At 40.8% G+C, this 24,219-nt stretch overlaps 1 protein-coding gene across 7 annotated transcripts in view; it reads right to left on the bottom strand.

The window, feature by feature from the left end:
• LOC128134423 (protocadherin alpha-C2-like) overlaps positions 1-24,219 on the bottom strand; it is a 116,063-nt gene that overhangs the window by 64,636 nt on the left and 27,208 nt on the right. Inside the window, exon 1 of one of the 7 annotated variants that reach the window (XM_052772112.1) lies at positions 21,921-24,150. The exons of the other annotated variants lie outside the window; for them this stretch is intronic. Coding sequence (XP_052628072.1) covers positions 21,921-24,014 — 2,094 coding nt within the window. The 5' untranslated portion in view covers positions 24,015-24,150. Of the gene's footprint in view, positions 1-21,920; positions 24,151-24,219 lie in introns of those variants that run through there. 7 annotated transcript variants of the gene reach the window in all.

Below are 24,219 nucleotides of genomic sequence, written 5' to 3' on the forward strand. Positions count from 1 at the left end.
ATAATGATAATGATAACACTAATAAAATGACAACAGCAATAATGAAAGGATTGGAATGTACAAATGATACGCAGTGCAATTGCTCACCACCCGCCGACCGACACCCAGCCAGTCCCCCGAGCGGCGAATCCCTGCCCCCCACTTCCCCGTTTCTGTACTGGATGGGACGTCACATGGTATGGAATACACCGTTGGCCAGTTTGGGTCAGGTGCCCTGGCTGTGTCCTGTGCCAACTTCTTGTGCCCCTCCAGCTTTCTCACTGGCTGGGCATGAGAAGCTGAAAAATCCTTGACATTAGTCTAAACACTACTGAGCAACAACTGAAAACATCAGTGTTATCAACATTCTTCGCTCTGAACTCAAAACATAGCACTGTACCAGCTACTAGGAAGACAGTTAACTCTATCCCAGCTGAAACCAGGACACAAGTACACAGACAGAACATGAAAACCCTTCAACTATTATAAAGAGCAGCTGAGAGCCATAAAAGAGGCAGGAGTGGATTAGAGCACAGGTCCCATAAAACATACTGAGTCTGTGAGGATTTTTTATGAGACCAGTATGCTGCTCCACAGTTTTCTGTATTTCATGTGTCTGCACAGGAATGGCTGAGCAGGGAAAGTAGGGCAGGAAAATATTTTGTTTTGTCTGCTAATTCTCAGCAGGCATTTCTGAGCTTAGAAGATTTTTACTTCAAATCCTATTTAAAAAAAATCCATCTGCCCAAACTGTTCTGTGCTTGGACTATTTTTAACCTATAACCCCATATATGAGGGGCAAAATGTTAATACTGCAGATTCTGCTGATATTATCTGACCTCAAGACAAGTCCTATTGATTTTCTTACTCAGCAGAACCAGGAACAGCATTTGGCCCTAACTTACACTCTCTGCCAATAATTTTATTTTATGTTTGTGTTTCTCTTCAGGGTCCTGGCAGGCAGTGGGATCCCACACGCTCCTTGCCCCCCAACTCTCTCCTAAATAGACATGCAAAAACTTGTTCTTTTTTCCTCTCTTGACTTGTAATCTATGTTCCAGGTATTTTATGCCCTTTACTTTACTTCTACAATCTCAGTCGTATCTTTCTTTTAATAAGGTTATCGGAACAGCACAGAGCATTGGATTCTAACTGTGCACTTAGAAGTAGTACCTGGTAACGTGCCAAAAGATTGTCTGCCAATAATTCTATGCAAAAATACAGCAACAATTTTGCTTTCACACTTCTTGTGAATACTTTATCAGTAGTTTGAGTTCACTACCCACAACTAATCTGAGTTTTTCCTTTCTGTAATCCATGGTATTTTACCTGTACCCATTTATTATCTTTCCTTTTACATGTCAAGATTTGCTGAAAAAAATATATATTTAAGATTAGTATGAAGGAATTATGAATATAAATGTGTGCACATGTGAAGGCACACAAAGAAAATACAAAATAAGGATTAACAGGAAAAGTATGCATTAATTGCTACAGAGCACCCTATATGGGGATTTAATCCAAATGAATGAAGAGGAACAAAATTACCTAAAAGGGGTGTCAAGAAGATGGAGAAGAGAACTGGAGCCTTAAAATGCACAGCTAAGGAATACAAGAGAACTGTGAAATTAAAGAATTTTACCTAAGAGTTAGAAAGGGATGAGACAAAATAACGACACAAAAGATCCCAAACAGTACCCATTCCTAAAGGGAATCAACGGCAAGTCCCAGATCAGTCTATTGTCACCAATGAATGACAACCTATGAGCCATGATAGCCAGCATCTCTTGTCTTCTGCACTGCACACAAGTGATCCTGGTCACCAGTAATCATCGCGCACGTGAGCTGATGCTTGTGAGTATGTGGGTGTGAGTGAGCAAAATCTATAAGAGAATGAGTGAGAGTGGGAAACTTTAGAGATGTTGCAGGAGAAACTCACTTTTCCCTCCCACAAGATCTTGCATTCAGTTCTGTTATACTAATTTCCTACATAACAATTCCAGATTCTTCTGTGTGAGACAGCATTTGTACATAAGGTCAGATCTTGAGAGGGTAATGGTTCAGTCAGAAAGGATGAGACATAGCAATAGCCAGACGATGCTATGAGGAACCAAGAAAAAACAAAACCAGACACCACTATGTGGAAGGGCGCAGAGAAGATCAAGCAACAATAACTTTTGCAACCCAGAGAAACTTTAAGAAAGGGTTGAGGGCACAGCCATATTAACTCTCTGCTCCAGGTCCACTTCCTCACATACATACAGACATCAGCACCAGCTCCTGCATCCTTCTCCACAGTTCCTCACAGCTTCTACCACTCGCTGCTGCTATTGCTGCTGGAGAACAGGACTAGTTCCAGGTAGCTGGAAGGGTTGTGAGGAGCAGAGCAGGAGGGAGATGAGATGGGAGCAGTCAGCAGCATCTCTCAACTCACTACCTGGATGGGAACAGCAGCAGAGAATGAGGCAGTGGTGAACAGACCTTAGAAAAAACAAGAACTGTAATGTTGCACACAGTATTAAAAAAGGATTTGGCAGCATGGCATGAAAAAAATCCTGTGCTGCACAGGTTGACAGGCACACCTCTGGGTGAAACAGTGGTCAAGTTATTAAGAAGATGACAGAAAGCCACTGACCACAGCTGCCCAGTTCAGGGCCTGTATGCCCACCTTCAGCACTGGTGAGATAGGTCTGTTCAGATTCACCAGTGCAACAAGTTCACCTCTGATTTACAGCACGTAAGACCATCTGAGAGTACTTGGAAAGTGAAGCAAAGAAAAGGGGAGATGCAATGTATGTGGTGGGACAGATTGTGGCCAGAAGCCCAGAGGAAGGACTGAGAAGCAATGGGTCTCATGCAGTAGCAAGAAGGGGGAAAAAAAGCTCACTGGAGCTAAGCTAGGGCTTTTGAAAATGGGACAAGATAGAAGTGAGATGGTGACAGAAACAGTTGACCATATAAGCAGGAAGTCAGGAGAACTGGGTTCTGTTCACTGTTACATCAAGGACTTCATGATTTTTGGCAAGTATCTTAACTGGTTCCTAAGATGTCAGCAATATCTGGGCTCAGATGGCCACTGCAAGGTTTAAAGCACTACTGTAAAGAATGCTTGGATATTCTCAAGGAAAAAGGAACATATACATACGTATAATTTATTATTTGTAATGGGTGCTGAAAGGAGACAACTGTTTGGCTATTTTAAGTATACATTAAGCAAATCTGTTTTCAAACTTCTCTTCAGAATTCTTAAAATCTCAGCAACATGAAATATTTATGTTTTGAATTATTAAGAGTTCAATATTTCTTTCCTTGAGCACAAAAGTTCTTACTGAACAGGTCAGCGTAGCTGATCTTATACAATATTCTTTTAAATGCTAGACTATATCCAGTGTTTAGTGCTAGTTAGTACTATAATATTAATTCAGATTTACCTTATGCATTTTGTACGGATCATACACGTGGCAAACTCATTCTTTGGTACTGAGGGAAACCCACATTGTATGTACCTGTTCTGCAACAGCAGGCAATGGTTCTGTGATGCAGAGGGCAGGGTATCCTGCCTGGTCCTCAGCTGCTCTTCCAGAAAGGCACAGACCTCCCACAGGTCCTATCTGCAAACCTTACAGGGATACATCTGTTAGCCCTGGTATACCTCAAATGACACTAGACTTCTAGCTTTTAACAACTCAGCTGAGCTCAGTGTATTTTTTCCATCCTTGAACAGAGAAACCACAGCAGGACACGTGAGACTGAGTGATAAGCAATGATGCTATCAAATGTACCCACTGAAATCAATCCCCACTTCTTGTATTAATCAAAACATTGTCCTCCACAACTAGGTAGACCTGCAATGTCTCAGCGTGATTCTTATCATTTAATGTTCTTTTAAAACTATGCTGTTTAGAGACAGATTTCAGGATTACTGGCCACGTGGTTAGGAAAAAACTAAAGTAATATCCAGCAGCAGCACCAGTGTTCCTCCTGGGTTTCTTTATCACACTGAACTGGGGTTGAAGGCACAAAGTTCAGAGACCTTCAAGTCCAGTCCACTGAGAAGGTGGCCATATCCCCCCTAACCATTAGCACAGCAGTCAGGGGAGTCATTTTTGTAAGAAACAGAGCCAGTCTCCAGCCAACAAAGTCAAGGTTCGTGAGGTCAAAAAAGGTATCCAGGTTCTGTGTCCTGGAAAGGACACAGTAGGAACAGGAGACTGGGTTTGGTCCCTCTCTCAGGGGTTTATATATTTTAAATCAGAGTACAATCTGAAAACATTTCTAGGAGTAGGAACAAGATCTCAGGAGAAGGTGAGGAAAGAGGGACAAGAGCTGGGGGGGACAAAATGAAAGCAGAAAGAGCCAAAAAGAGGTTTGGAAAGACAGGGAGGCACAACCCAATCAGTATTCCTTATCCTTTGGGTACTTAGTCCTGCAACCGTGAACACCATAGTCACACTACATACACTGTACATACACTGGGAAAAACCTTGACATTTTATTTTCACCAAAGACATTCAGTTCTTTTTTAGTTCTTTGTTCAAGAATTCTGGCAGATAAAACCAGCCACAATGGGAACTCTGCCAAATGTTAATACTACTGACTTATTTTCTGGTTTTATACTGCTGCAGTACAAAAGCCTCTACACTTTTCAGTCCTGCTAGAATCTCTGTGAAACAAAGCATCTTGGCTCCAGGTAAAAGTATTAAAAGAAAGAAGCTATTAGATTTCTGAGCTATCAAACATTTTATCTATTATCTTCCATTATGATACTTCTGTTTAATTACTATACTGTTGCATCATGCAATGACTTAGTTAAGCTCTGTTTATTTATTGTCATCTTCGATACTTCTGATTTGTTCACTTCTCTATTCTTAGTTTCTTACACTCCTTTAATGTGTTTTTAGTGATACTGTGAAACTAGTCCCCCACATGAAGCTTCATATGGCCCATTTGTTCAAGATGTCACATTTCCTACTTATGAATCTCCACTATGTGGTAACTGACCCTCAGGACTTAACAAGCCTCTAAAGTTTTGAGCCAAATTTCCTCATAAGATTGTCCTTGTCCAGCCAAAACACATATCCAATCACTGGAAGACACAAACAGAGGACAATGGTGTAGTAAATAGTTAATCTAATTAAGTATTCATTATACCACTGTATTCCATTTGTATATTCCTAAGGATTGGATTTTTGATTAGCAACTGATCTAAAATTCAAGCACTGCATGACCCAAACATGTATTTCTAATGTACTTTTATACCTTATAAAAGGAACCCGTTAGAAAAACATACAGAAAACAAATCTTTGACAGTAACAATGCCAAGCTCTGCAAGGGTGGAGAACAGAACAATCCTGGGGACTCTTGTTCCATTTGAGGTCAACTCTCTTCTACATGCAATAGGAACATAAGATTAGAGGGAGAGGTTGGGCCCTTCAAGACTATCTCCTGAGATACCAGGTACCACTTCATATGACACCTTTCCTACTGAACTCAGTCTTAAAAGCTGGTAGGTGCTGAACCCCAGTGGAAAGCTCTCTCTAATTATTACAGTCTTTCTTCTCTTACCAGTCTACATGTATCACGGCTATTTTATGCCCATTTGTAGTTGAGAAGCACTGGCTTTTAGCATAAGTAGCTAAAGGAGTTCTTCTAGAGAATAAAACAGTACTTGCTAAACATTCCAAGCCCTTCTACTGCATTCTCTTTTGACACTCTTCTTTCCTCAGTCACACACACAACCCTTTGCAACTTCTCTTACATTTTCTGGCTGTCCTTTTTGAACATAGTTGGCAAAAATCAGAACTTGCCACTCCATGGGTACCATGTTGTCAGTACTCCCCCAGAATCACTACAAGTACCTTGACTAATGTGTCCTCCAATACATTTTCTTACTGATGCAGACATCTTCTGGGCAACTTATGAGTCATGCTGTAATCCATGTGTTTTCCTCCTCAGCCACAGTTCATTCATGAAACCCCACTTGTATCAAAATAAACTATTTTAATTCCACCCCAAAATTTTAATTGCATTTTGTTAAGGGATATCAGGACCTCTCCTGCTTGGCTGCTGGAACCCAGCCCAATGCCCCAGGAAGCAGGGTCTCTGCCCAGGCTGAGAGACGCAGCTGCTGCTCTCCCATTTGCAGGTTCAACCAGTAGCAAAGCTGAGTACGTACCCCAGAGACACATGCAGGTACACACACACACAACACTGACATGGCTGGTCAGACAGACTGCCACAGCCAAGGCGCTGCCTTCAACACCACCCACATACAGGACTCGCATAAGACACGAGCACAGCCAGCCAAGTCTGTTTCTCCTCTTCAGCTGGCAGAGACAGGAGGTCACCAGTGAAAGCACACATGCATGCACAGCCCCCCCCCCCCTCTGGATTCACAACTTTCTGGGATCACACATTCATGGATCCCCCAAGTACTGGCACAGTCCCTCTGCTGCTCAGCACCCCTGCCCCGTTCCCAGCCCTCTGACCCACCCCACAGATCCCAAGCTGGCTGGCCCAGCTTGATGCTCGCTGCAAACATGCAGCGCACTCATCCAATAGGTACCCCACATTCATGGGTCCCCTGGATACCATGAGCCCCTGCCTGCCTGGATCCAAGGCGCCCTGTACTGTCCAGCTTGAAGTTTGCTGGTGAACACGCATGCACACCCCACATACACCCATATGGGGAATATACAAGACACTTGCCCCCCAGCACCAGGTACATGGGCTGTGAACTGCCATCCCACTCCAGCCACTGGTACTGAGGGCCTCTCTCATACCAGTCCCCCAATAAGCTGGTTTCCAAGACACACACCATTCCTACCCCACTAGCTGGCACTGAGACCCCCACTCACTCCAGCTGCTGACACCACAGGCCAGGGGGACCTACAGCCCCCTCTCACTCTAGTAACAGGCACCCAGTCCATTCATGCTGGTCTCCCCAGTAGCCAAGACTCCACGTACAAAGTCTGTAGGACCCCTCAAGATCCAAAGGGCTATGGCATCTTGAACCACTGATGCTAGGACCTCAGGTTTACATCCTTATCAGCTGCAAAGTCCCGGTTTGCCTGCAGTTTCTTGACAGCCCATCAGTTAATGGGACTGACTAGATTTGTTTCTGCTATTGTCTTTGTTATGCTTATTGGTTAGGTTTTATGTCTCCATGTGTTTGCCTCCCACCCTTTCCTTATCATCCCCATCTGGCAAAGTCCTTAGTCACATAATCTTACTGGAAAAACCAAACATTCTTACACTCCACTTATCCTAACCAATTAGAGTGACTGACCAGATTTGTCCTTATCACTACCTCCCTTATCATTTGTCCATCAGGTTTGTCTCTGTATGTTCTTGTTTACGGTTCCTTTGACCAGATACCTTTAAAGGAGCAGACACTGTCCTTCCACATACCCTTCCACATTCCACTTGAATCCTCCAGACTCTGTACTCCTTGTATGAAATGCCAGCCTTCCTCTATAGGAACTGCATCTTTCATATTTCTGTATTGAACAAACCATACTTTTACTTTTTCTGTTATGAACTTTCATAAGCCTCTACTGTAGAAAAATCCCTCTGGAGAGTTTCGCCTCTAGTACAAGTCTCTGGAATTTAAAGTCAGTTCTTTATTTCTCTGTTCGTCATCATTATCTCTAGCTTCTCTAATAGTTTCCCAAGTGGCACTTGATGTTTTTCACTGATGTCCAGATAAATGGCTCTTCTTAAGTTCTACATACCACTCACACCACTGCAGTCAGATAATGAAATCTTCATAGAGCCTCCTTCCTTCCACTCCATAAGAAGACAATACATATAACAGCTCTCCAAATACACATACTGCTCTTGATTTGATGAAACTCTTAACTTGCTCTTGGATTTGGATTCTCATGTGTCTTTTTTTTTCCCACCTGTTCCATGTCTGTCTTTCCTCCCTTCAGTAGTTTCTTTGTTAGCACCTCCAAGTCACCTCCCAGCTTTCTCCCTTCCTCCTGTTCTCATCCAACTTCCCTGAAACACATAATATTCACCAACACTTAGCTTATATTTGGTGCTTCACTTTGGAACATCTCAAAGTACTTCACAAAGGAACAGTCAGCATGACTGACATAAACTTACAATGGGAAAATGACTTACAACGGCAGAAGGACATGTCAAGACCATGCAGGAGAACCAAGAACAGATCCTGCCTGTCTCCCACAACCCAGTTCAGTGGTCTGCTTGTGAAGTCACTTGGTCTCCTCCTGTGCAGTGCATTTCTACACCTTCTGCACTGAAATTAGGGACCATCCCCTTTCCTGCACCCTGGTCCTGGTCTAGGCATTGGGTTTTGGTTCGGGGTTTTTTTTTTTTTTTTTCTCCCAATCTTCCTGTTCTCAGTTCCAGCCCAAGCCCCAACTTTGGTCAGAGCCACAATCATACAACTGCAATTATAGGAAGGTCCCGCCAGCTCTTGGCTGAAGCAAGGCTCTGTGCTGGCAGGACTCAGAGGGAACTGAGCTTTCCAGATCTTGCAAGTATCTATCAAGTACAGTGAACAAGAATTTCTCAAAAAGCTTGTAACTCAGCCAAACTTGGCAGATCTTAATGGCTATCAAACATGACACAAAGACCACTTCATAACAAATATCAAGTCATTTTTCCAAAATATACTTCAGCAAGACTTTTAAAGGAAAGATCAGACACATTTTTATTATAGGCAAAAAGAATATTTTTCACTGCCTTCAGCCTGAGGAATGACCAAACTGTCCAGTTGAACTTGTCTAACAGGCAATCCCTGGTTCACACATATCATCACCCTGAGAGACTAGAGGGTTTTTACAAAAAATAGCATCAGATGAGTTTTATAGTAAGCAGTGGTATGAACACAGCCTAAAACACTGGAAAGTTTTCATTCATTCAGTAATGGACAGAGCTGGAAATATAGAAGACCATAGCTCCAAGATAACCAATCGCAATTGCTTTCATTATACAAAAAAGAGTAATTTGAAAGTTGCTCACACTGCTGAATTTCCTTCCACCTGTCACTGAGGTGACAGAGTTCTCTTCAGATGGCACATTAACCTACTGTTTGGTTTAAGCAAAACATCCCCCATATAAATAATATAGGTTTGCTACTAGAAGCAAATTCAGTTTGAACATAAGATGCTACTATATACAGTAATTACTACTGTCCAGTTTCTCTTTGTGAAAGTATTTTGAAAAACATTCCTTTTGGAAGAATTAATTTTACATTAAAAATGCATAATATTAAGTGACTCAACACTACTTATGATAGTGACTAAAAAGTGTCTTTCAGGCAGAACACTTTTATATATAAAACTTTCCCAGCTTTATTGGAAGCAAACCAGGCTTAAGCATTAGCAGTAGCCAAACATATACTTGGAACAGTCTAATTGTACAGCATCATGGATGATAAGAAGGATAATTCTGCTACCTCTGTGGAGGTGGCTAGAAGCCCTTGGTATAGAGAGATGAAATATATTATGAGATAATGTCATACACATTTGTTTGGGATTTTTAATGTGTTTTAAATGGCCACAAGTCATGGAGATTTTCCAGAGCGCACATGAAAAACGCTTATGCCAAGACTATGATTATATAGAGAGCCAATGTTTTTGTGGTGGTTTTTTTTTGTTTTGGGGTTTGGTTTGGGGTTTTTTTTGTTTTTTTTACAAATGAGAAAAAAATATGGCAATGTTTTCAGGAAAAAAAAAAACACACCAAAACCATAGCTATTGTAACTCCACTATTCTGCTACTTCTGTTCTAACATGACTTCTATTCTACAGAATCAGTTAGGAGGGAAAAGGGACATTTAAAAGTATCCTTTTCTTTTTCAATATTTTGGACTGCCATGAGATGGAATCCAAGACTCCCCAAAGTCCTACAAGTCCAGAAGTAAGTGCTGTCTCATTAAATAAATTATCATCTCCCTTCTCTAATGGCAGAATAGCATCAATGGTAGCCCTGAAAATCTGCAAGCTATCTAATCTCAAATACTAGATCCAGTGCAGAAGTTCAATGTCTCCATGAGTCTTACAATAGTGTCATCTCAGATAAGAATCCCCTGTGAGAGGGGGCAGGGATAAGGCAGCTGTGAAGTGAGGTGAAATATGGTTGCGGATGCTCAAATGCTTTTTTCTTCCCCCCATGTACAGTTTGTACTACCGACCACAAGATTGTTAAAAGCACAATGAATAAATAAATTCTGATAAAATTAATTGGAATCTTGATTGCAAGTAGATAATTAAGCATTCAAAAGGTCATTACAAAGAAAGCCTATGGATGGCATTATCATTTCATATTTTAAAGGAGAGATTTATGAATTATTCCAAAAACTTCCTTGCTATCTGGCAGAAGGGAAAAGGAATTAAAAACTCCTTACAGGACTTCAGTTTGGAAGGATTGGTGCAGTTGCCACCATCACAGATAATTAGCTCTCAGCTGGTATCAATGATACAGTGCAGGCATACATCTAGGCAGGTGCAGGTTCATTTTGAAGTATTAACAATGATTTTCAGTAAACTGAATTTTACATTAAATCAGAATGATACTTAATCTAAGTGCACTAGGGAAAAAAAAAAACCCAACAACCCACTTCTCTTTTGTTCTTTTATCTTACTGGTATTTCTAATCTGGCAGGTATCTCTACCCCGTTAATTTGTCTGCCTCTTTAGCACTGCTTTCAACAGTTCACAAAACGTCATCCAGGAGAAGCAAAAAACAACACAATGTACCGTTTCAAATTAGGCCATACATAGAAGATTAAATTATTCAGTATGTATCATGTATGAAAACTGACATTTCCTTTAATCAACTTCCTGATGCCATTCATCACTGCTTTTGTCAAACAGTGACCCAGACTACAATGATTGTGTATAATCCCTTTCCATCAACTTTGGTTGGGTGCTAGAGTTACCAACAGGTTCAAGACAGAGTAACAGAACCTGTGAATTTCACAGTAGAAAAAGTAGAGTAGGATCTCGTTGCAAAGGCAATATATGTGCTACAGATTCTTATATAGTACACCACAAACTAATAGCTGCAGTAAAGCCATTTCCACAGCTTCCCATTGAATCAGGTTACTACACCATTGAGTATCTCTCCTCTTCCCTGTTTGCAGTTATCCTAGAACCCTGAGCACACATCTCCAACAGCTGTTTCCCCTCTGTCACTAGGCTCATCATTTACATAGTACTGTTTTATCTAAGGAACTCTCATTTTATAAGGTGTGAGAGAGAGAAGAAAATTTAAGTCTTCTCAGTTATATGTAGCTGAGGATAAAAGTAAGATCTGGACTTCCTGTGGGAGCTGAATTATTAGCATAAATGTTTTCTAGAAAAGGAAAATAGCTATTCTATTGCAGAAAAAGGTTCCTTCAGAAGAGAACTCAAGAATAAATTAAAATTACAAAGCTGGTTTCAGATACCAAAACTTTCCCCAAAGCTAGATATGTGTGGTTTTGATCTCATGCTTGTGTGGCAAAGCAGAGCTTCCTAAACTTATGTTACTTGGGTATGATCATCACTGTAGTTGCAGCTGGAGACAGCTGGGTACAACCCAGCATTAAGATCTAAAACAGGGGATGCCACCAGCTGCGCATCTGACAGGGAACAAATTCAGATGTTGTGGCATGATTTTCATATCTTTCACAGTGGGATTTGAGCACCTATTGGGAAATATACAGTAGTTTCAGAACCCCCGTGAACACCTCAGTACAGCTTTTGAAAAGAGAATGAAGCATCATTTTTGTAAACATTTAAAAGTTGTTATAGCCTTTCCATTTTGCCACATTTCAAAGAATCACAGAAAAAAAAAAATAGGTTGGGAAGGATCTCAGGAGGTCTCTACTTCAACCTCCGGAGGGCTAACCTGAGAGGTAGATTAGGTTGCTCAGGACCTTTGTTCAGTCAAGCTTTGAGTATTTTCAAGGACAGAGATCCCAACACCTCTCTGTGTCCTGTCCCTGGGTAGCAACACTCTCACAAGGAAGAATTTCTTCCTCACGTCCAGCAACTATTTCCCTTGCTGCAATTTGTAACCATTTCCTCTCTTTCCGTTGCTGTAATGCCTGTTAGGTAGTGGAAAACTACTGTTATTTCCCCCCTTCATGTTTTTTTGTTAGGTTTTAGGGTTTGGGGGGGTGGGTGGAGGGGGGAAGGGGTTGTTTGTTTATGTTTGGGGTTTGTTGTTTGTTTTTTTTCCAGTCAAGTTTAACTCCAATATTGGCTGTTTTCCAAGTTTTCCAAGAACATAAATTACCTACATGAAGGAGCATTGGCCCCATATCCTAGATGATAATACAAACAATACAAGAGAGAACCACTTAGTGATGAACTATTAATTCATACAATGGTGACTTACAGCTCCAGGGCTCAATGGTCCAATTCAGATTTTATCCAAAAACATTTGGGTCCTCTTTGAGCAGTATGAGTGAAGAAAAGCTTTTTCATGAAACATAACATTGCAATAGTAAAGGGCCTCACCAGATTAAGAGCTCCAAAATGATAACATTCTTCAGTGCAGATTTGTATTCTACAGCTATGTTCTGACCATGGTTAAACTGGCATCTTTCCATGTTCTGCATTAGCTCGGGTTAATTTTTCTTGTAGTTTTTCAAATAAGATGAGATACATTAAAGAGATTGAATGCCTTGTAGAGAAGCATGATGTTGTAAAAGAGAAGATAGGAACTTGCTAATTCTAATCCCTAGACAAATATATAATAAGATTAAAACAAAGATGAAAGTGCAAATAGCAGTCCTAAATCAACAACCCAAAATCCTTTGAAGGTATTCCAGCTGGCAACTCAGATTCAACAAGTCATTTGCTAGGGTGATTTTACTTCACCAGCCCAAAAAAGGTGAGACAAGGTGGCAGTTCTCTCTCCTCTGACTGGAAGAAGTCACTTTTTTTCCTCCAGATTTCCTTCCTATGAATATTATATTGAAAATGAATATCTTTAGAGTTCAATTATCTTTAGGGTATTCATGATTGCCCAATCAAAAAAAAAAAAACAAACCAAACCGAACCCAAAACCAAAAAACCCACAACAACAACAACAACAACATAAACCAAACAAGTGAAGGATTCACTTGAAGGAATATATATAGACAATAGAACTGTTATAGGCCATGCTCCATGAGACTAGGATTCTACAAAGAAGAAAACTGAGTCAACAGAAGCAAACATGTTTACAACATCACATTTTAATGATTCCTGAAATATTATAAATTTTCTCATGATGTAAACCTATTGGAGATAAATAGCAGGCTGACATATAGAGCAGAATTAAGATTATTTGAATAAATTTGGCTAGACTTTTTTTTTTTTTTTTCTTTTTTTTTTTAGGGGCTGGGCGTGTGAGGTGTATGAGAAGAATGGGTAATGCAAGCAAATGGTATTCTGGCTACAAATCTGAAAACCTTAAAAAAAAAAAAAAACCAAAGCAAAAAACCCCCCAAGACCCACCACCACTACCACCACTGAACACCTCAGCCTGCATTGTTGCAGGGGTCATTGGGTTTACAATATAAAATATTAAGTCAAGACCCATGCCCTTTCACAAGATTTAGTCACTGAACATTCAACTCATCAATGACCCTGAGTAGTACCGTTACTGGCATTTATCAGTATTCTTAAATTTCCCATTTCCTACTAAGCAAAACTTCAAATTCTGCAGGTTTTAGGCCTAACCAAATGACAGATGTTTTGAGTTCTTGGTATCTTAAGACAAGTGAAAATGAAAAACACAGAAAAGGTCTCCCTGAGCAAACACATAATTGAGGGTTTGAGGTTTGGGGTTTTTTCCATTTTCTGTCCAAAAAAAGATGTGCCAAAGTACATACAAACAAAAATTGACTCTCATAGAAGTCTATGGAATGTGATGTTTCAGATAGAAATTCCTTGGCGACACAGAGCCTATGGATAGATCATCCTCTCACAGAGTACCTACTTGCTAAAAACTTTTGTTACATTATCCCATTCTATCCCCCCCCCCAGACTCCACTGTGCTAATTTTGACTGAGCAATAAATGCCCAGGATCAATGCTTTTTACAGACCAGCACACTTGGTCATGTTGTAGGCACAAACATGAAACCCAACAGTTCTGCTAAATCCTGTAACTTTACAATGGCCTAATTTAGTTGTTATTATTATCTCAATTATGATAAACCAAAGGCTTAAACTTGTTAAGTCTAAAAAAAAAAAATATCTCCCCAATGTCTCTGCAATCCTCAAGCATTTACCCACACACACTTTAGCACATCTATCTCACATTTGTAGCCCAGCACCACCCTCTCCCCCAGGAACTGCCCAAGAGTCTTTCATCCAATGGAAACCTACTAGAGGATATACTTCACATGCCCAAATTCACACCTTTTCTCCACTGTCATCACACAGCTCTGTAAGGTAGGGTACACCCAGCACACTCTTCCATTAAGGGCAACACAGAATCACAGACCAGTTGAGGTTGGAAGGGACCTCTGGAGGTCATCTTGTCCAACCCCACTGCTCAAGCAGGGCCAACTAAAGCAGGTTGTCTGGGACCATGTCCTGATTGCTTTTGAATATCTCCAAGGATGGAGACTCCACAACCTCCATAAGCAACCTGTGCCAGTGCTCAGCATCCTCACAGAAAAGAAAAAGAAAAAAAGAAAAAGGTTTCCTTACACTTAGATAGAACCTCCTCTTTTCCTCTCGCTGGGTGCCACTGAAAAGAGCCTGGCTCCATCTTCTTTATATCTTCCCTTCAGATATTTACATACATTAATGAGATTCCCTCCTCAGCCTTCTCTGGGGTCTCTCAGCCCAGCTGTCTCATCCTTTCCTCATATGAGAGATGCTCCAGTCCCTTAGCTATCTTAGTGGCCCTTTGCTGGACTGTCTCCAGTAGCTCCGTCTCTCTCGTACTGGAATTTGTGGAGTGTCACAAAGTTAGAAGACTGAAATCAGGCTTATGTTGAAATGTCTTCATGTCTTAATACTATAGGTCTGATCATAACCATGCAACGAAAACTGCTTTAACCCTAAGGATATTGTGCCAATCTCCATATAACTATTGGCTAGAAAGCAGAACCTAATAGCTATCTAAAATATATTCCCAAGACACATAAGGAAACAGCTATGTAGTTCAAAAGATGAAGAGCCCATTCAACTGTAAATCTTCCTTGCTCGGCTTATACCCCCTACAATGGGATTGGAAAATGTTGAGGAACAACAACACAGAACTTTTTGGAACCAACAGCCTCAGGTTTCATGAGTGAAAATCATAAACTTTGATTTTGCACATCAATCACGCAAAGATGTTTGACTGAGAAGGCAGCTGTTGCAGAATAAGAAAGAAATTAAAAGCAACTAAATGAGGTGTCAAGACCCATTATGCTGGGACAAGCTTAGGGGGAAATAGAAGAAATAACAGGTTAAAATATAAAAATCATTCCTTTGGAGAAGAAAGAATCCAAAGAACAAAAATGTATTCCTTTTCCTTAGAGAGACTGCTCAAAGACTAGAGACTACAAAACTCTTCTTTATTTCATAATGTACCTTCTTTCTCTGATATTTAATTTCCACTTGCCATATTTGTCAAATTTGCTTTTATTCTCCAAACGCCTCTGATAGCATCAAATCTTTGAGCTGTTGCACTGCCCTTTTCTTCGCCTTACAAATCTCAACTGAATATCTTCATTCCCATGTGCCTGCTTGCCTCCCTTTTCAGTTCTGGTATTGGATTTTGTTGCTATTCTTTTGATTAACTGTGACTTTAAACAGTCCTCAGGAAGTCACACTCTTAGCAGAATTCCTTTCATTACATTGAAACAAGCTACCTGGAATCCCAAAAATACATAGTGTGAGTGCAGGTCTATTGGGCCACACTAGAAGTCCAGCAGCCTCTCTCCAACAGGATACAGAGGATGAACAGGCCAATAGTACAAAAACACGGTACATGCAGATCAATCATTCCCTTGAGATACCGTCCCATCTTTTGCCAATAAATCTATATTTTCCTCTATTTTCAGTATCTTGAGTATGATGTTGACCATGTGACAAATTACTCTGAGGGAATGCAAATTGCTGTCACCAAGGCAGAATTAAAATGCTGGGAGTTCAGCATCCTCAAATCCCCGCTACCTGATTTCCATCACAGATTTCTAAAAGAACTAACAAATAAAAGCATAGGATTGAGGAGGGTTTGGTTTGAGTTTTGTTTCTTTGTGGGTTTTTGGGGGGGTTGGTTGGGGGGGGGCTAAGATAAACCTGTCAAGTCTGGAGTAGAATAACCAGATTGGAGAGAAGCAACCGTAGTGCCAGTGTTTTAGAATGGTAAAATCCAGCCTATGTGACCACAAACCCACTACCCTGCCTGTTTGGATAAAAATTTGGAGGAAGGAATAAATGAGAAATGAAGGTACACTAAAAGGAAGAAAATTCTCATAGATTTATCTTACAACTATTTGCTAGACTGGTCTTCAATTCTCTTCAATGAAAACACAAACTGAAATTCATCTCATCTATTCTGATTTCAGTAAAATATTCCATACAGCGCTACATCAAAAAGTTGAACAATGGCACAAGAAGTTGGGCTATTCTAAGAACAGTTGTGGAAGACAACCATTTGGCATCATTCACTGCAGGAACAACTTGACACCTGTCACAGAAATTGATGACATCTAATAACCCAATGTGCAGACTCCCATAAGGTACTACTTATATCAACTAGTTTCAGTTATTTAAAAGTTGTGCATCTGGTCTCAGCACTATTTGTAGACTATGTCTCAACACTTATGTCCAAGATGAACAGGATGAGTTGCTCTCAGCAGGTGGCTATGACTTTTTAACATCTAAGGTTCAAACACCAAGCATTTAGATGGATGAAGTTAGGCAGAACCACCACTATCTGGGGAACCAACCTTCCCCCACCCATCTCTACCACAAAGAAGTTCTGCAATACTACTTACATGACATTACAACTATGGAGAAGGTAACTGCCATCTCAAGAAGTATGCGGTGATGTATTCCCTATCCCCTGAACCAGGAAGTATTCCTATCACTGTGTAGGAAGCCCTTTGTCTGAAATATTATATATAATTCTGGTCACATATTTGCAATATATATCCACAAAGGAAGAACAGATGCAGAGAAGGGATATTAGCATGATCAGACAAGCGCAGAGGTGACTGTAGAAAAAAGACTGAAAGAGATTGACTTGTTTAGCTTAATCAAACAAAGCCTAAGAAAAGATGTGGTTGCTCTCTAAACTATGAAGAAAGCAAGGCCCAAAGAGGGAAGAGAACTACTTATACTAAAAGGACATTGCTGGCACAAGAACAAATGTCTATAAATTCATGGCAACTAACTGTTGACATGATGTCAGAAGAGGGTTTCAAAGCTTTAGAGGAATGACTTTATAATAGGAATAATGGGCACAACCTAGTGAATTCTACAATTAAAATGAGTATTTTTACAATTAAAATTTAAATCTTTGAATTTGAAGATTTAAGATTAAATGGTGGCTGATATAGGAAAGGACTGGACTTGATCCAAACTGTTTTCTTGTTCTATACTTTCATACAAGAATTACTACTTGCATCTACCCTCCCTCAACCCAGGCCACCATCCAATCCGTCGATCATTGCCTTTGCCTTACACATCTCCAAATACAGTCACAATACCCTCTACATCCCCTCAAGCCCTTTGTCTCAAGCTACTCCTTCTGTCACTTTCCCTTCCACTACCTCTAAAAATAATACTCCAAGGCAGACACCAGACAAAGAAAGTTTCAGCCCAGGCATTTGTAGCCTTTCCTGGACACAGTGTCTTTTTGTTGAACATTGGAGCTGCATCCTTCCTTGCAAAAGGTAATTGGAGTGGTCAGAAAGAGGGAAATCTACAGCAGTTTCCCTTGCTGAATTTTCTTTGATGATCACTCTTTCTAAGATTTTCTTGGCCTGACCCCAAGAGCAACTTCTGTAGCCAACAAATCTGCCTACACAACTGAATTCTTACAGTGTGGGCATATGACTGCTGGTTCTGGGCAGGTTGTTATCAGCACAGACAGAAAAAATTAGGAAGGTGCTTCACCCTTATATTTAGCTTTGTTATGGGGTGTGCTCCCATCAGAACAAGATGCAGGGAGGGCTTACTCACATGGCTGGTCTTTACTTGTGTGAGTAAGCTGCTGATGCTTAGCCTGCGGCAGTTCAGCCTAGATTGCATGCCACTGTCTCAATCTAAGTGCATCCATTTTTGTCACTGGAAATGCATGCCACGTTGCACAAAATTATTCCACTCCTATTAGAATTTAGCAAGAAATATTCTCCCTTGCTAGGTTTCTGTCTATTTTTGGACATAACCTAAATATTGAATGTCAAATCACAGAGTTCACTATACCCTAAATGTAGAAATATCTTACAGGCCTTTTGCGTAGCACAATGGACAGCACAAGCAAGCAAAAGAACTGTAACAATCCATGGCCGCATCACGATCCCAGAAATACTCAGTGAACTACTGCTGACTTCAGTAATCCCACTACTGCCTTTGTCTCTCATACAGCACAGTAGCATAGCAGTGTGACATGCTTTTCACTTAGCTGTCACTTATGCTACATTGCAGAAAGACACAGCAAAATACTGAAAGAGATACAATTACAGTTTACTATACTGCTATTATGGCCATACATAGTTCTATTTTTAGCTCTAACCTATATAGAAGATGTAGAAGCATAAAATGCTGCATGCATCTGCATATATAAAAATCATTCAAACCTATCGTTTAATTCAGTAGCAAATGAAGACCAAGAATAAAGAAGTTAAATTTTGAAAATACATATAATTTCTGGAATTTCAATTAACTTTTGATATATGTAGACTTTTTCTATCTTCCACATACTAAAAACTGTAATATCCACCTCAGGTTAAAAAAAAAAAAAAAAAAAAAAAAAATCAGGGATATTTAAGTTCTGCTAAAATTGTAATTCTGGAGTAATTTCCAGTGTCTTGAATTATAACAATGGAGTTTCTCCCAGTACCTTTTAAATATTTAATGTTTTCTTTTTGTTACATTTATATTCTTATGGAGAAATACAATGATCCCTCCTCAGAAGTTCAAAGGGTCACTTATGCTTATATTTTTACCTCCAAATGAGTCAGTCTGAAAGCACTTAGACAAAATTTAGTCAACACCCAAACTTAAAATTTCATTTTTTACTGAAATTTCTATTGGTAAACACTGAAAAATTATAATCCTCTCACTTTAATATAAAATGAGTAAAAATATTCCTCACTAATAAAATCACTGTAATCTTTCTGCATAGAAATCATACTGAAGTCCACAGGGATTTGGACTAAGGAATAATTTTCAAGAACACGTGACACCTCAGATGAATGGAAACTATTTTCCAAGCATCTCTAACATAATTATACTTTATTTTAAATCTTGGTGAGTCTAAAGCATGTACAGACATGAAAGTACAGAGACTGCAGCTTCCACCTACTCCTGATCATTTGAATATGAATGCCATTTTAATAACTTGCAAATTTTGCAAGAAATATGTAAATTGTATATATACGCATATATGTGTGTATACATATGTAGTTGATTCTCCAGTACACTAGCCACTGGAATCATCAGCACCAAATTAACAACAACTGACATCCTTCTGTTTCTAAGGATAGATAAGTTTTCACAGTCATTGTCTCTGCTCCCCTACTCAGCCCAATTAACACACAGCCTTTGGACTTCTCATGTAGGTCACATCTACGGTTACCCATTTCTGCATATTAGGAGCCAAGAAAATAAAATTGCCAAAGGTGACATCTCGGATTTATTTTGCCCACTCGCAAAAGCTCCTAAAAAGGTGTCTCATATTATAAGTTTAAAAATTCACCTGAATGACTGAAATATAGCGAGATGTAATGAGATACATTTTGGTTGCTCTCATTACAGAGATCAGGGATACTTTTGCATTTTTATCATTGTTTAGTCCATTAATGTGTTGGTAACCCGAGTTTCAAGATCTTGCTCAAGAAGAACACAGAAATTAGTTGCGCCAGGGGTTTTTTTGTATCACCTTTGTTATAGAAGTTTTGCAATTTTGAACTACTCTGAAGCCAAGGATACACATGCCCCCAAGACACTGTCGGGGTTCTTGCAGACACCTTCTGAGTTAAGAGATTGCCAAAAAGGTTTTTAGCTCCCCATTACGAAGGTCCTAACTCAGCCTTTTTTTTGGATTCTCAAAATAACCAGTGATATTCCCAAAGAACACCAATGTATTAGGCACAAATTCTTGCTTACATACTACCAACTGCTATTTTCCTGGACTCTACAATTTCTTGCTGAAAGACACTGATGCTTCTGCTTTTGCAAGATTTATTCCACACCCCCAGCTTTGCATAGTGAGAGACCCCTAACATGTGCAACCCTCTGCCACTACAGAGAACAGAACTTAAAACTGATTATGACTTTGATTAAATTCTAGGTAAACCATCATGAGTAAATCACATAACAAATATGAGAAAAGATCTTTCCTTGTCAGGAGGATTTATGTGGACAAGGTGTTCAGAAAACAGTGAGAGGGCGGATAAAAAAACTACAACCCACAAACCTATTTCACCTTGCCAACAGATAAATAAGAGAAGGCATGATAAACTAATTGCATAATTAAGAGCAAAACAGGAACCTTTTCTAGAACAAGGGAAAACTTGCTAAAAATCACTACTTGGAAACTCAAGAGTTATAAAAGGAGGTGCTCTATAGTTAAATATGTATTTGATTATCCAAAGAATTTGCTGAAGCTACCTTTATATCAAGGTTCAAAAAGGGGCTGGCTATTTACATGTATTTAAAGGTACAATAATTATTTAAAAAATGAAAATAAACATAATGGTTACAGACTTAGGACAACCTTTAATAATTGTAAACTAGGATAAAAACAACTGCAGGAAGCAGATTATACCATGTCTGTCTAACATGGGTTCTTACATTTTCCTTAGAAACATCTGGAATAGCTCTTATGACAGAATACTGGCCTGGGCAGAACCAACAGTGGTTAATTACTGTTACGCACACTAAGGAAATTTGACAGACTGCAGGCAAAACATCTCAAAACTTCAGAAAAATATAAAGATGACTCACAGCACCTATTAAAAATATAAGCAGCATTGTTTTCCATATAAGAAAACTGAATCTTGGACAAGTGACAGCAACACCCAACAGATCAGACCTGCAGACATATCCCACATTGTAGCCCTACACTGTGATCAAAACAAGATATCTTCTCCTGCAAATTCATCCATCACACTGCTGAGAAGAAACCAGCTTGGTCAAAGGCTCAGAAGAGAATTATTTTAGGTTCCACAAAACCTGTGGATTGCTTAGAAAGAGAGATGAGCACTACAATTTACATTTCCTAAAGAGGTGCTGGATATTGAATTCCTGTTACTCCACCACAGGCTTACCTTGGGCATTGTAAACCAGCATCTTGGCTCAGGAAAATACTTACCCCTCAATGAAAAAATCTCAGGAATGGGGGGGAGTGTGTTAAAAAATAATAAACAAAAAAAAATCACAGGCTCCATACAGTGTAGATTAGAACCATCCATGGATTAGAAACTTGCGTGGCCTTTTATCATGCGCCTACTTAGCTATCTGAAGACAACGGCTCAGCCTGCAAGGTATTTAGTTTTCACTTACATTTTCTTTACCTGAAGGTCCTAAGTGTTTGTGAGAAGAAAAATCTCTTTTTTCATCCCATGACCATATTTCACCCAGAGATCCTGGCTTTCAGAAAGATATAAAAGGAACTCAAATTTCCTCCAGGTGCCATGAAGGTCTGATGCCTGCTCTCCTGCAAATACCCTCAGCACCTTCTTCCGCACTGACAGCAACCCAGCGTAGATGCAAGGCCATGTGCCTCAAAGAAAAAAAGCGAAAGGAAAAAGTACTTACCACGAGGACAGCACTCAACCGATCACTTTGGACCTGCTGCACTTGGATGCGTCCTGGCACTTGCAACCTTGAACCACTGGGAATGTTCCCAGCATCACCATTTGGGATGCTGCTGTTACTAGGCCCAAGACCTACAGATGCCCTGTACAAGTAGGTATGCGTCAGTTTACCCACACCAGTGACCTCCAGCATGTCTGGTGGGAGGTGGGAGCTGGGAAGCATGTGCACGCTATAGCAATATTTTTCATACTCATCAGCTGGGCAGCAGCAGCCACTGCAGCAGCAAGTCTGGCAGTGGCACAGACGCACAATGGCAAGAAAGAGGAGGAACGCTGCAAAGATACAGGAGACACAGGCAAGGGAAACAATCAAGTAGATGTTTGTAGCGTTGAGCAGTGGTGGTGGCTCCCCGCTGTCATCAAAGTCCGGTAGTGCCTGGGGCAGGGTGTCAGCCAGCAGGATGCCCACCGTCACAGTAGACGAGAGCGGCGGATCCCCGTGGTCCCGCACCACCACAACCACCTTGTGCTTGAGGAAGTCAGTGGAGCGCATGGAGCGCGTGGTGCGCAGCTCACCAGAATGTGGTGCCAAGCGGAACAGGGTAGAGTCGGAGGAGTGGGCAAGGTGATAGGAAAGCCAGGCATTCTGCGCATTGTCCTCATCATCTGCCACCACTTTCGTCACTAGGTAGTCCTCATCAGCCAGGCGGGGCACAACTTCCACAGCTACTGAGCCATTCTGGCTGGTAGGATACAGGATGGCTGGGGCATTGTCATTCTGGTCTGAGATGTAAACATTCACAGTTATGGCAGCACTCAAGGCTGGTGACCCATTGTCCTTGGCTTCCACTTGGAAATAGAAGCTCCTAAGCTGCTCAAAGTCAAAGGCACGTTTTGCATAGATGCTCCCGTTGGCCAAGCTCACAGACAAAAAGCTGGCCAGGGTACTGCCTGCAACTGTGGAATTCCTGAGCATGTAAGAGACCCGTCCATTCTCCCCCATATCAGGGTCAGAGGCTGAGACCTGGTAGAGAAAAGCACCAAGTGGATTGTTCTCCTCCACAAACACATCACATGTGTCAGCACTGAAGACAGGGGGGTTATCATTCACATCAGAAATCTGCACCCAAAGGGTCTTCTGAGTGGTGATGGGTGGAGAGCCCAAGTCTGTGGCAGTTATGGTGATGTTGTACCCACTGATCAGCTCTCGGTCCAAAAGCCCGCTGGTGACCAGGCTGTAGTAGTTTTCAAGGGAAGGTTTTAACTGGAAGGGAAGGTTATCAGGGATCTGGCAGGTTACTTTCCCGTTCTCGCCAGGGTCCTTATCCAAAATACTCAGCAGAGCTATCACTGTGCCAGGAACAGCATCCTCAGGAATGGGACTGGAAAGGGATGTAATTGTTATCTCTGGGCCATGATTGTTCACATCAGTGATTTCCACCAGCAGCTTAGCTGTGCTGGACATGCCAAATGCCCCGTTATCCCTTGCCTCAATAAGCATCTCGAGGAGAGGTCTCTGAACAGCTAAAACGCCATTGACTGTCACCTCCCCAGTGTGCGGGTGAATAAAGAACATTCGCTGTAGATCAGCAGAAGTAGTATTGCTAAATGAATACCTGATCTCTCCATTTGGACCTTCATCCAAGTCCGTGGCATGCACTTGCACTACCAAAGTGCCACTGGGGGAGTTTTCCAATATACTCGCCCTGTAGACTGAGTGCTCAAATTCTGGTGCATTGTCATTGGTATCCAGCACAGTCACAATGACTGGGACATCACCGGACTTTGGAGGATCCCCACCATCTTTGGCTGTAAGGACAAGTCTGTGAGTGGCTTGCTGCTCCCTGTCTAAGGCTTTCTTCAGCACCAATTCAGGATATTTACTCCCGTCCCCGCGTGTCTGCATTTCCAAATGGAAATGTTCATCGGGACTCAGAGTATAATTCTGGACACTGTTGGTACCTTCATCAAGATCTTGGGCGTTGGGGAGTGTAAACCGTGCCCCGGGTGACAGGAACTCAGGCACGTTTATATGATATTCACTTAAGGGAAAGCTGGGGGAGTTGTCATTTATGTCCAAGACTTTAAATTCCATCCTATAAAGCTCTAGAGGGTTTTCTAACACAAGTTCATAATTCAGAAGACAGGCAGACTTTAATTCACAAAGCTGCTCTCTGTCTATGGGCTCGTTAACAGACAAAGCCCCCGTGCTTGCATTTATATTAAAATATTGCTTACTTGAACCGGTGATCATGCGAAATTTCCGAGCTGAAAGTGTAGCTGCGTCTATTCCTAGATCC

The sequence above is a fragment of the Harpia harpyja genome, chromosome 20 (assembly GCF_026419915.1).
Source record: "Harpia harpyja isolate bHarHar1 chromosome 20, bHarHar1 primary haplotype, whole genome shotgun sequence".
Lineage (NCBI taxonomy): Eukaryota > Metazoa > Chordata > Aves > Accipitriformes > Accipitridae > Harpia > Harpia harpyja.